Raw genomic sequence first — 12,218 nt, 5'->3', positions numbered from 1 at the left:
TAACTGAGCTGTGCAGCAGCAGCCGCCCCCCTTCTTCTGCCCCCCCCCATTGTCCCCTCTAGGCTGCAAACTTCAAGGCTGCTGCTCCCTCCCCCCCACGCTGACATCCCCCTGCCACCCACCCAGGCTGCCCCTCCCACCCACTGCCACACACACATACACACTTGCTCACACACACAGTCGCGCGCACACAATACACTCACGCACACACACACACATACACACTCGCACACGCACACACTCACATGCACTTTTTGACTCACTTGGGGGTGGGTGGATTGGTCAGGGTTGAAATTGCTTTCTTTAACTAACAGAGAAGAAGAGGACAGGGAGGAGGAGTGGTTAGAGGAGGGGAAGACTTGACCCTCAGGGGCGTAGGCACTGGTGGCTCCCCTGGGAAAGATTTAGAGCAGGGGCCTGCCCCCATGTATTACTAATATCAATGAACCCAGAGAGCAGCAGGGGGTTGGCTGGGGTCCCAGGCCCAGTGGCCACTCTCATCCGGAAAGTGGGTTACATCAGAGTCCCAGGTAGGCCTTAACCTTTGGCACTCCCACATCCTCAGCTCTGCCCCGCCCTCAAGATCCTAGTACCTCCACCCAGGTTACAGAGCCCACAGCTCTGCCCCGTGATGTCACGAACAGCAACTGAAGGTTCAGCAGCTCAAAGAGGTTGTGTGTCTGGAGAGGGATTGAGAAAAAAAGCTGGTATCCCTTTGCCTGTTTGCCAATCTCTGTGCCTGGTGAGCAGATTGCAATGTGCAATCTGACCACTAGGGGTCGCCAGAGTCCGTGTGAGGAGCTGGGTGAGCCTCCGTTGGAAGGAACCTGGTGGTCGGTCCACCATTAACCAGCCTCCCCCATCAGGCCTCCACCTCCACCCCCACGCTCTAACTCCCCCTTTACCTCATGCAGGGAGGTCTCTGGCGACAGCTGCAGGGTCACTGGTTGTATGGGGCAGCCACCCGCCAAGATGTCCTGGAGACAGGGCTGGGGACGGGAAAGGACCGTGGGGGCTTGGGCTAGCCACCAGCTTTAGATTCTGATCTCCGAACTCCTATCTCTAAGAGATTATCCATCTCCTCCCTTCACAGCCCTGCTCACACTCCCACCCTGTCCCCACACCTGGCAGGAGGACCCACCTGTTGGCCTGGAGCCCAGGAAGCTGGCTCCATCTGGAGGGCTTGCACCAAGTGGTTCCTCTTTACAACGCCCACCAGGGTCTGAGACTCTAGGCAGTGCAGAACGAAGGACATGTAATGAACATAGACATCACATTCGCTGAGCACCTACTGCGTGCCGAGACCACGCAGGGTGCCCTCATGTCTTAGGAAACTAACTTACAGAGTGCGTGCGTGTGTGGTCTTTCAGAATCCTTATCACCCCACTTACGGAAGGGGAAACTGAGGCTTTGGTGGGCTAACTACTGCCCTAAACCATTCAGCTTCCACATGGACATGGCAGCTGAGGGTATCTAGGCAAGGCTGCCAGTGGGTCAGCGGGTATTCTGGCACCCCCATCCCCCATTTTAGGAGGGGGAAGCTGGGGACATCAGCCTTTGGGCGTTTGGGTGTCACAGTTGGGCTTTCTCTTCTGTTTTCAGTCCAGTTGTTTAAAATCTGAGTCAGTTCAGTGGAAGGGTGAGCCCTGAGGCTCACTGTAACCTGAGGTCCTACTGAGCGCTGGTCCTACTGAGTGCTGAGGCTAAGCCAGCCTGGCTAGCCTGGACACATGCTGGGCATTACAGGCATCATGGGGTTGGTGGGCATTCTTCACTGAGGGTTCAGCTTGATATTTTCTCTTCTCTCCAGGAAATAAAAACCCTGAGACTAGCCGGGTGGTGGTAGTACATGCCTTTAATCCCAGCACTTGGGAGGCAAGCGGGCAAGCGGAATTCTTGAGTTCAAGGTCCCTGGTCTACAGAGTTCCAAGACAGCCAGGGCTACACAGAGAAATCCTGTCTTGAAACATTCCCCCACCAAAAAACAAAAAACTTGGACTAGACATGGCTGTAACTCAGCAGTCTTGCTTAGCGTGCACGAGGCCCTGGATTCAGTCTGTAACTGGATAACACGATAGAAGTGCCCTCCCTCATTTTAGAAACCAGCTCCTTCTTGGGTGGACTGTGGGGATCCAGAGCCAGCGTCTGTCTCAGTGGGAGTTCTGCGACCAAGCCAATTCTCGGAGGTGACGCCTCTTGGCAGGGCCTTCCTTATGTGAAATAAGTAAATACGTGTTTGCCGTGACCTCTCCCGTGATGCTAAAGTCGTCCCATAAGCGAAGGGCCAAGCTTCTGACGTTTGCGTGTGAACCCATGGTGACCTCCATATTTTCATACAAGGACCCTGTAGTTCATAGAACTCGAGAGGTACATCCACCACTCTTTCCCTGGTTGAGGACTGACTTTTTTTTTTTCTCGATGGGGGCATATAGGTGACCATGTTGTGCCTGTTGCTCACTGCACAAGGGCAAGTGAGCACCAGACTCCAACAATCTGCTGAGTGTGCACCCCACCTCATTTGCAGAGAGGGGACGTGGATGGATAGGTGCCCTGGTGGGGCTCAGGTAGCTCCTTCCCTACTTGGGTTATCTTCTTCACTTAGGTAATGTGCTTTCTGAACTGGAGAAGGTGCTCAGGATAGATCCCCCTAAGATTTAATGCCATTCAAAAAGGCAACTGGAAGTGGGGAGTGGGGGAGGGGAATGGCACTCGGGTCAGAAAGGAAGCTTCCGGAAGACCCTAGCAGTAGCCCTGTTGTCTGAGTTAACACACAAGGCTTGGTTCCCAGAGTCCAAAGGACCAGCCCCAGGCCACCTTACAAGCACCCCTCATGTTTAGTTTAAACACATCACCCCACTTTCTCTAGCAGAAGTGGTTTTTAGGTCCATTTTCTCCACGAAGAAATGAAACCCAGAGAAATGAAGGGTCTAGCGCCGTGTCACATGGCCACTCAACTGCAGAGCCTGGGTTAGGGAGCAGATCTGACGTCATGCTTGCCCTTGCTTCCTGGGACACTGAGGGCCTTAGAGGAAGAATAGCGGAAGGAAGCCCAACCCCTTCCCTCAGGCAGCTACTACAGACCTGTAGTCTCCACCAGCGGGTACTGGGTTACATCTGTGGAGATCACAACCTTGATCACCTCCTCCAGGGGCATGTCCTTGGCCAGCGTGGTAAGGGTACAGTTCATGAAGTGATCCACAGTCACTGGGTAGGAGCTGTGGGCAGAGGTGGGCACCCGTCAGGCCCTGGGATGAGGAGATGCCGGCCCCTGGGACAAGGCAGAGTCATCCTAAGGTGCCTTACTGGGAGAGACCTGTGTTTCTCTAGGATGGGTTTGCAGGGGCCCACAGGTTCTACATCAGTGGTTCGCAGCTGTGCTAACGCTGCTAACTGTTCCTCACGCTGTGGTGGACCCCAACCATAACTTTTTTCCTGGTTTTTCAGGACAGGGTTTCTCTGTCTTCCCTAGCTGTCCTGGAGCTCATTCTATAGACCAGGCTGGCCTCCAACTCACAGAGATCCGCCTGCCTCTGCCTCCAGAGTGCTGGGATTAAAGGTGTGTGCCACTACCACTCGGCTATAAAATTAATTTTTTTCTTTTTTTAAAAATTTATTTATTATGTATACAATATTCTGTCTATATGTATGCCTCAAGAGGCCACCAGATCTCATTACAGATGGTTGTGAGCCACCATGTGGTTGCTGGGAATTGAACTCAGGACCTTTGGAGGAGCAGGCAATACTCTTAACCACTGAGCCATCTCTTCAGCCCCTATAAAATTATTTTTGTTGCTAATTCATAACTCTGATTTTGCTGTTCTTATGAATCGTAAGTATCTGTGTTTTCCCATGGTGTTTGGCAACCCCTATGAAAGGATCACTTGGCCCAATGGGGTCAGTCCCCCAGGTTGAGGACCACACAATTCTTTTCTTCTTGTTGTGTGTGTGTGTGTGTGTTTTTTTTTTTTTTTTTTTTTTGTTTTTTGGTTTTTCGAGACAGGGTTTCTCTGTGGCTTTGGAGCCTGTCCTGGAACTAGACCAGGCTGGTCTCGAACTCATAGAGATCCGCCTGCCTCTGCCTCCCGAGTGTTGTTGTTGTGTTTTGTTTTGTTTTGTTTTTCAAAACAGGGTTTCTTTGTGTAGCAGCTCTGGCTGCCTTGGATCTCAATTTGTAGACCAGGCTGGCCTCCACCTCACAGAGATCCACCTGCCTCTGTCTTTTGAGTGCTGGAATTAAAGGTGTGTACCACCACGGCCCAGCTAGAACCATAGGTAACATTTTTTATTATTATTTACTTTTATTTTATGTGCATTGGTGTTTGACCTGCAAGTAAGTCTATATGAGAGTCAGATCTTGGAGTAATAGACCGTTGTTAGCTGCCACGTGGGTGCTGAGATTTGAACCTGGGCCCTTTGGGAAAGTAGTCAGTGCCCTTAATCGCTGAGCCATCTTTCCAGCCCCAGATCATGTGTATCTGAACTGAGACTTGTTTGGAGTTGTACCTTGGACTCCGTGACTCTTGAAGCCTTTGAGTTGTGCCGCTTTGGGGACCAAAGATGCTAGGGTACAGTCTGGTCAAGAAAGGACCTCAGGGCCCATTTGCATGCCCACCACCCAGAAAGGCCATCAGAGCAGGGGTAGGGAGGAGAAGGACCTCCCTGACCTGGTGCTCATTCCCTATCAGCCTCGCCTGACAGAGACCTAGGTCCTCACCTAGCCCATGGGGCTCTGGGGATGTCGAGGTCTAGAGGGCAGTTATGTATCAGCCTGACCCCTGTACAGTTCGGAGTCAGCTGTGCTGCTGATTTCCGGGGATCCCTCCACCCCCAGACTACTCTGGGTATCATCACTTCATCAGCCAGCTCAAGGCTCACCCAATCTTGCGGCCACGAATCCACGGCAGGTATGGCAGTTTCTTGACGATGATGGTGCCGTCATAGAAAGAGGGCTGACAGCTCTGGGAGATGGCGTTGGCCGCCAGCACTGCCATCAGCACAGGCAGTGCGTGAACCATCTGTCCGGTCAGCTCAAAGACCAGCAGCGCCGTGGAGATGCTGTGGGTCACCGCCCCCGAGAAGGCAGCAGCTCCTGCAGGGACAGAGCCACGGTGGGCGACTCAGGCCAGGAGCCAACTCACCCAGAGGGCAAGGTGGGCATAGTGTGACTGTGGTTAGGCCCAGCAATGCGTAAAGAGCACGTCCTGGCAACTGTCAGGAGTACCTGGTCATGGCAGGAGGAAAGGGATTCAGAGCAGGTGGTGGATGGGGAGAAAAGAAACACAAGAGAAAGCTGGAAGGCTTGTGGGGAAGGAATGGCTGAGGGGGTGGACAGGCCTGCGGAGGAGTGGGGACACATTGGGCAGGTCAGTGACTACTATGCACTTCTCCTGTTGCAGTCAAACCCACGAGGTCTGCCCACCTGCTGGTCCCAGGTTCACTCACCTGCCAGAGCATAGGCTCCAGGCATGATGGGATTGACCTCACCTCCAACCACGATGCCCTCTGGGAAGGCGACAGACAAGGCCTCTCCCAAGAGGCGCCCAATGACAGCTCCTGCCACGGACTCAGGGTGAAGGAAATAGCCATGCTGACCTGATCCCCCCAAGGCCCTCAGACCCTGCCCCATCCCCAGTACACTTTGGGAGGGAGATAGTATGGGAAATCCACGGCCCTCATGCCCCTGAACCTTCGCAGAACTTCGGGACCCCGGTCTTACCGTAGATAAATATGGGCAAGAAGTACCCAGCGGGGATGGGGATGGTGGTCGCCAGGATCAGCATCCAGAACTATAGAGAGGTTGGATCCACATGGCAGGAGTTAGAAGCAAACAGGAGGGCACAGAGAAAGGGAGGGATGGGAGGCCCCAGGCCAGGGCCCACGGCAGCTCCGGCGCTAGAGGTGCCGCCAACCAGGGGAAAGAGCCAAGCAATCCTCAGTAAAGCTCCCACTGGGTGTGAGCACATGCCAGTGGGTTCCTGTCCTCGCTCAGGCTGACCTTTAGCAGAGGGCAACTATTCCATCTCCAAGAGTAATGGGTGCCAGGGTCTGTGTGTAACTGCTCTTGCCCCTGATCCTGACCGCTGCAGCCTGGTCCCTGAAATCCATGCGGAGGGAGGAGAAGACTGACTTCTGCAAGTTGTCCTTTGACCTCTACATTATACTATGGAGTGCTGGCACACACTCGAGTGCACACACTCGTGCACACACACACATGCACACACGTACACACTCATGCACACACACAGTTTTGTAAGGAATAAGGGAACTAGTTGCTATGGGACGTCACTGTCACCCAGCACCTGGGAGTCTGAGATAGGAGGAGCATAAGTCACAAGGCTGGACTACATAACAAGACTGCCCCCCTCAAATGGAGGAGGAGGAGGAAGAGAAGAGAGGAGCAATTGAGGCTGGGAGGGTTTCTGAGGGGTGCAGTGGGCCATGGTCAGATCAGCAACCTGGATGTAGGAGGCAGGGCTCCAGGCTTCAGCTCAGGAAGCAGCCCCTCCCACCCAGGACTGGCCATCACCTTCATGACCAGAAAGAAGACTAGTGTCCCAAAGACAGTCAGCTGCGGGTGGCACCATTCCAGCCACAGGTTCTGGGGATCTGGCTCCGCTGGCCAGGACGGGGATGAGTTCTTGGTCATCAAGGCCCACGAGTTGTTGTCAAACAGTGTCTCCAAATGTTGCTCCATGGACAGCTGGGGCAGAGACAGCGGCAGGTCAGCCTGTCCCCATCCATTCTGCCATCCATCTGAGCCTCAACTACCGTACCCCTTCCCAGTTAGGGACTCTGAGGATGGCTCTGCCATTGCGGAGCTACAACCTTGTCATCTGAAAAATGACCTGCAGACATTTTTGTTAGGTGGTTTCAGGGGACTGGGTGAGAAAGTATACATGGAGGGGCCACAGAGGAGGGTTTTCTATTGCCACCGCCAAACTTGGTGCGCCTTACCCGGGAAGCCATGAAGCGGCCCACACCGGGTGGATAGGTGATGGAGGCCAGGACCAGGGCGGCCAGAGCGGTGTACAAGGGCTTGCTGTGGGGAACGAGAGTCCCAGTTTTCCTCCTCTCCTTCCCCACATCCTTGGGGTCCACACTGAAGAAAGGACTACAGAGGAGGAAGGGGGGAGACTTCCAGATGCCCTCCCCACAAGAAGACAGAGGTGGACTGAGACCAGGAGACCTGGTGCGAGAAGGGGAGGGGCTGGAGGAGAGTTTGGGACAGAAAGGGACTGGGATGCTGGCCTAGGGAATACAGAATGCTAAAGGCAGGTGTGTGTGTTTGAGGTTGAGAAAGGAGAGGCAGGGATAGGGAGGGGGGATATGAATTCAGGAATCAGAAAGACTCAGTGAGGGGCTTAATTTTCACATAAGTGGGGCAGTGGCTGTAGGACTTGAAGGGACCACAAACCAGGTGTGAGCTAGGAGGAGCGTTGGGGGATTAATGGAAAGAAGGGTTTGGTGAAAGGGGTGGGTCTTTATGGGAGGTTGGAGGGGGCCAGCCTCTGAAAGGCCCAGCCTACCTAGTGGCTAGCAGTTTGGACGTGAACCCATTGGCCTTGAGGAAGAATAAGAATGATCGCTGGCAGAAATTGTACCCACAGCTCAGAACGCCACAGATGGCCCTGGAAGCAGAAGTGGGGGCGAGGCCAAAGTGGGGGTGAGGCCAGAACCACTTTAGTTTGTGTATGGCTTTCAGGGTTTGGGGCCCCACTCACCCCAGGGTCACAAAAAAGAAGATCTCTGGTAGATCAAAAGGTATGTCCACCCGAAAGCTGGTCTTGTAGATGGAGGTGATGGTCTCTGGGGAGAGAGGAAAGCAGGTAGAAATCCAATGCCAGCCTTCCCACCCAAACCCAGTCTCGGAATATAACCCAGGCAAGGCAGACACAGCATCAGACCCAACCCCCGAATCTCCCTGCAATTCTAGGGACCTGGCTAGTGTCCCAGCTAGACTCAACACCTCCAGCCCTTAGGGTTCTCCACCCACCCCATCCCTGCTTAAGGCAGGTCAGACCCTGTGTCCTCTTAGAAGGACAGAGAAGAGAAAGGAGAAGTGGAGGGGGGTGGAAGAGGGAGCAGAATTAGAGAGGAGCCGGAGGGAGGAGTCGCAGAAGAGGAAGGGTAGAGACCAAGTCCCAATGTGAGGCTGACCCTGCTCACTGTTGAAGACCGCCAGAAGGCGGAACATGAAGGCCCCACAGGTGGCCGCGAAGAAGCCCCTCCAGTAATCCCAGACGGAGAAGTGAGAGGACATGACCTCGATGCTGAACAGGACACCTAGGGGACACACAGCTCAGGGGACCGTTATCCCCTGGCTGCAGGACACAGAGTGGGCGTGCATACGTGCGTGCGTGCGTGCGTGCGTGTGTGTGTGTGTGTGTGTGTGTGTGTGTCTGTGTGTGAAGGAGCTCTTACCGCTGAAGGGGGCTGCAAAGACCGTGGCCACGCCCACTGCTGCTCCTGCGACCAGCATTTCCATTTTCTTGGTCTTGTTCTGGGAAGAACAGTATCCTGGGCTCAGCTCTCTTACACCCCTTCCCCAAGGAGACCCAACCCTGTGCTTCTCACCTCAGACTCCCCGATGATTTTGGTCCGCACATGGCCCAGGTAAGCCGCGGTGATCACACTTAGGTGCACAAAGGGGCCCTGCAGGGTGAGGCAGTAGGGTGCTGCTGGGGATGGGGCACCCTACCTCCCAACCCTTCCACTTCCTCCTCTCCTCTCCTGTTTTCCTCCTCCTCCCCCTCCTTCTCTCTCCTCCACTCCCACCTCCTTCTCTTTCTTCTACCTTCTTAGGGCCTAAGGAACAAAGGCACAAACCTTGCCCAGCAATAGATCGTATCACATCCTTGTCCTAACCCTCCACCAACCACTCCAAGATGGTTTTTGTCACATTTGAGGACCTGGATGTGCTCCCCCAAGACTGAGCTCACCAAATTTAGGCTGGCTATACTGTGGAATATGGAAAAGGGCAGCAGAATAGGACGGTAAGTGGGCCCCCCATGTCTGTACCAGTTTTCCCAGGAAGATGGTACTGCCTGTTGCCAAGGTACAGGAGAGGCCCGCCACCTTGGCCCCAAAGTTCTTGATGTCTAGGTAATCCTCCAAGATCACACCAGACAAGATGGTTTTCACCTCTGGGATCCCAGACCCTGGTCCACATAGGTAGAGAACAGAGGGAGAGAGGGTCTGCCTTAATTCTGTGTGCGCCCTGTGTGCACAGCATTCTTGGGGCACTTTCCTAGGGAGCCCCTCTTGTGCAGCTGTTCCTTATGGATTGAAACACTCCCTCCTAGAGCAGGGAGAGAGGATGGCTAAGATTCAAGAAATAAACTGGCTATGGAGGCGCAGGCCTTTCATCCCAGCAGTCAGGAAGCAGAGGCAGGCGGGTCTCCAAGAGTTCGAGGTCAGCCTGGGATGTGTATCAAGTTGCAGACCATCTAGATATATAATAAGACCTTGACTTTAATTTTTTTCTTTTTGTTTTTCATGTAATAAACTCACAAGGTACAGGAAACTCCTGAAACTCACAGGATTCACAAGGCTCCTCCCCTAGGGTTTAATCAGCACCAACAATTGCAGGGGAGGGATGATGTTCTGCCAGTTGGTAGAATTTTCTATAAGGCTCACTTTTCACCAGTTGCCGCCCATGCTGGGTGGGCTTTTCAGTGATGCTCAAGCTTTTGAATCACCCATACTCTCTCTGTAAGTCCAATTTGTTTATTATGCATGTGGTGTTCTGCCTGTATGTATGCCTGCAGGCCAGAAGAGGGCGCCAGATCTCATTACAGATGGTTGTGAGCCCCCATGTAGTTGCTGGCAATTGAACTCAGGACCTCTGCAAGAGCAGCCAGTGCTCTTAACCTCTGAGCCATCTCTCCAGCCTAATTCATGGTTTGCTTAATGTGGATTCATTGCTTCGGTCTGTTGTTGGGCCGCTATATGGGATGAGCACATGCTTGCGTCTCCCCAGGAAAAGTCACAAAAACAGCCTCAAACCTCCCATGACTAGGATTCATAACAGTTTCCAGAAGAAGAAACTGGGGGTTGGATGTACTCTCAAGATTCCCCCCAGACTAGCTGGAGGTAACTCCAGAGTCCTAGGGAATCTGGCCATTGGCTATAGTCCTGAATGGAAACCAGCCCTCCTTCTTGGCCCAGAGGAGCCCAGGGAAGTCAGCTAGAGAGGGTGATGTACCGGGTCCCCTGCTGTCCTTCTCCTTGTGTGATTTTGCGTAAGTGGCCTGGCTGCTTCCTCAGCAGGATGGGAAAAGATTGGGACTCATGGGGACGGCAGAACAAGGCAGGCTGGACAGAAAGTAGGTGACCATGACTCACCTCCAGAGGATGGTGTGATACTCTGTGAGAAGCCGGAGGAGAAGGACAGGAGGGCCACAGGGTACACAGTCCAGGAGAGATACCGGAGCAGGTGACCGTCCCCAATCTCTCTGTACAGCCACTTGTGCGCTGGAGATGCCCAGCAGTCAGGGAGCCACCAGAGCCTCTACAGCCCTGGGGCGGGGTGGTCAGACTTTTGTGCCCACTTACAGTCTAGGAAAAGGCTCAAGACCACCCAATGAGAAGTAGAGGAGAAAACTGTGCCTGGGGTCGAGGGCTATTGAGCTGAGAGGAAGGTGGGTGAGAAGGGGTGGCCAAGCTCAATTTACAGAGGCTCCACCCTCTCTGTGTAGATGGAGTCCCAGCAGGGCACAGAACCTGCCCAGAAACACACAGCAAATCAAGGGCCAAGTGAGGCTCAATTTCAGGCCTGATCACTCACAGCCTTTTCCCTCCCCCGCTGCCCCCAGTGGTCCAGCTGGTATCCCAAGTACATATAGGAACGCCATCACTGCAGGGGTGTGCATGCGGAGGAGGCCTTACCTCTGACCACGCTCCTGATAGCGACGTTCATGGCATAGCTGATCAGAGCCATGAGCACCCCATGGGCCATCAGGAAGTACCAGTCCTCGCCCACACGGAACAGCCGCTCTTTCACCCACTCCAGGGCCCCTGGGCAGGACACTGGGGTCACAGCTCCTCCCCTGGGAGCTGCTCAGGCTTTGGGCAGGAAGGACCAGGCACGACAGGGTAGGACTTCCAGGACCGAGGTCCAAATGATGAAGAGGGACTCTACCGTATCACAGGAGGATCCAGCATGATTTGTGGCAAGCGTGTGTGGTGTGAATGCCACGCCTGTATCCTACAGAAGGCCCCTGACCTCCCCTGCCCCATCTCCTTCCACACTGGGACCTGGAGGAACGGTTAAAGGGAGCAGCAGGATTGGAAAAACTGGACATTGCCGCTCTAGTCAGTGTTTGGTAGGGTCTGCATCCCAGAGGGCACGGCAGGGAGGGGTGCCCAGTTGCATCCCCAGCACCAGCTGCCAGCTCCACTCAAAGCTCACCCCTCTAGCTGTGGCCTCCAGCGCCTAGACCTGTGTTCTTTCTCTGTCCTCTGGCTACACAGACAGGTGTAGGGTGAACATGCAGACCCCTTGCCACCCAAGAGATTGCACGTGTCATCTGGGAGCACACAGAAGTGGGGAGGGTGCTCTTGGGCCTAGGGGGAGTGTAGTTCTGTGCGTACTCTGAGGGGGAGGGGACCCGGTTCTTACCCCGGATGCTTCTGCGGGCACGTGGACACGGACCCCACAGCTCTTGCAGAGTCACTGGCTTCCCAGAGGAGCCCTCATGGAGCCCCACCAGTTCCTCCATTCTTTCTCTGACGACAGGTAGACAGTGCTTGGTGAGCCACTGTGCACCTGTGCCCCACTTCTAGAATATTCCAATGTACTCTGATTCTTAAATACAAGGGAAAACTGTGTGTATTGTGCATATATAGGGTCCTTCCACTCCTAGAAGTCCTAATCAGAACCAGTTCCCTGTTTTAACTCCCACTACTACCCCCTGAGACACTAGGCTGTTTCTACTACTCAGAGAGGTCATTTTGCCCAGGGATAGCCTGTCCCCAAGGGCAGCTGTGATGTCCTATAGCCATCCTCTGGAAGCCAGAAGACCCCCAAGTCCTGAAGGAGATCCTTGCAGGCAAACACCTCAAGGCCCCACACCCTCCCTCTCCACGTCTGCACTGGCCCTGGCAGGTGCTGTCCAAGCCCGTGCCCCACTTAGCACCCAGCTGTCCCTCACCTGGCAGAGCGTCCTGCTGAAGGCCCTCGGACACAGCCTCTTTGTTTGCAGAACCTGTGCACCTGG

At 54.2% G+C, this 12,218-nt stretch overlaps 1 protein-coding gene across 3 annotated transcripts; it reads right to left on the bottom strand.

Annotated features, from left to right (window-relative positions):
* Window positions 1–259: 259 nt before the first annotated feature.
* Window positions 260–11,720, bottom strand: LOC126509058 (chloride channel protein ClC-Kb). Of its 3 annotated transcripts, XM_050154683.1 has the most exons (19): window positions 11,621–11,720; window positions 10,888–11,016; window positions 10,345–10,473; window positions 9,019–9,158; window positions 8,575–8,652; window positions 8,422–8,500; window positions 8,158–8,283; window positions 7,722–7,806; window positions 7,527–7,628; window positions 6,955–7,039; window positions 6,527–6,700; window positions 5,717–5,786; window positions 5,443–5,553; window positions 4,876–5,089; window positions 3,082–3,215; window positions 1,142–1,230; window positions 906–989; window positions 594–680; window positions 260–307 (listed from the first exon to the last, which is right to left on the bottom strand). In XM_050154683.1, exons 1-19 carry the CDS (start codon window positions 11,718–11,720, stop codon window positions 260–262), a joined length of 2,064 nt encoding a protein of 687 aa, XP_050010640.1. The 3 variants fall into 3 exon arrangements, with proteins under 3 accessions (XP_050010640.1, XP_050010647.1, XP_050010655.1); XM_050154690.1 differs by lacking the exon at window positions 10,345–10,473; XM_050154698.1 differs by lacking the exon at window positions 10,345–10,473 and having other exon boundaries at window positions 9,019–9,143.
* Window positions 11,721–12,218: the final 498 nt, after the last annotated feature.

The sequence above is a fragment of the Alexandromys fortis genome, unplaced genomic scaffold (assembly GCF_014885135.2).
Source record: "Alexandromys fortis isolate MF-2015 unplaced genomic scaffold, M_Fortis_MF-2015_v1.1 scaffold_26, whole genome shotgun sequence".
Lineage (NCBI taxonomy): Eukaryota > Metazoa > Chordata > Mammalia > Rodentia > Cricetidae > Alexandromys > Alexandromys fortis.
Note: the sequence above shows the minus strand (reverse complement) of the source record. Positions and strands in the feature narration are given on the sequence as shown.

What these genes read in the sequence shown, in the direction of transcription:
- LOC126509058 (XM_050154683.1), bottom strand. Translation starts at nt 11,720, where the DNA reads ATGGAGGAACTGGTGGGGCTCCATGAGGGCTCCTCTGGGAAGCCAGTG. An exon ending in GGTCTTCAACAGTGAGCAGG is followed by an intron (nt 7,807 to 8,157) that starts GTCAGCCTCACA and finishes CTCTCTCCCCAG; the next exon opens with AGACCATCACCTCCATCTAC. An exon ending in TGGAGCCTATGCTCTGGCAG is followed by an intron (nt 5,090 to 5,442) that starts GTGAGTGAACCT and finishes CTGTCCCTGCAG; the next exon opens with GAGCTGCTGCCTTCTCGGGG.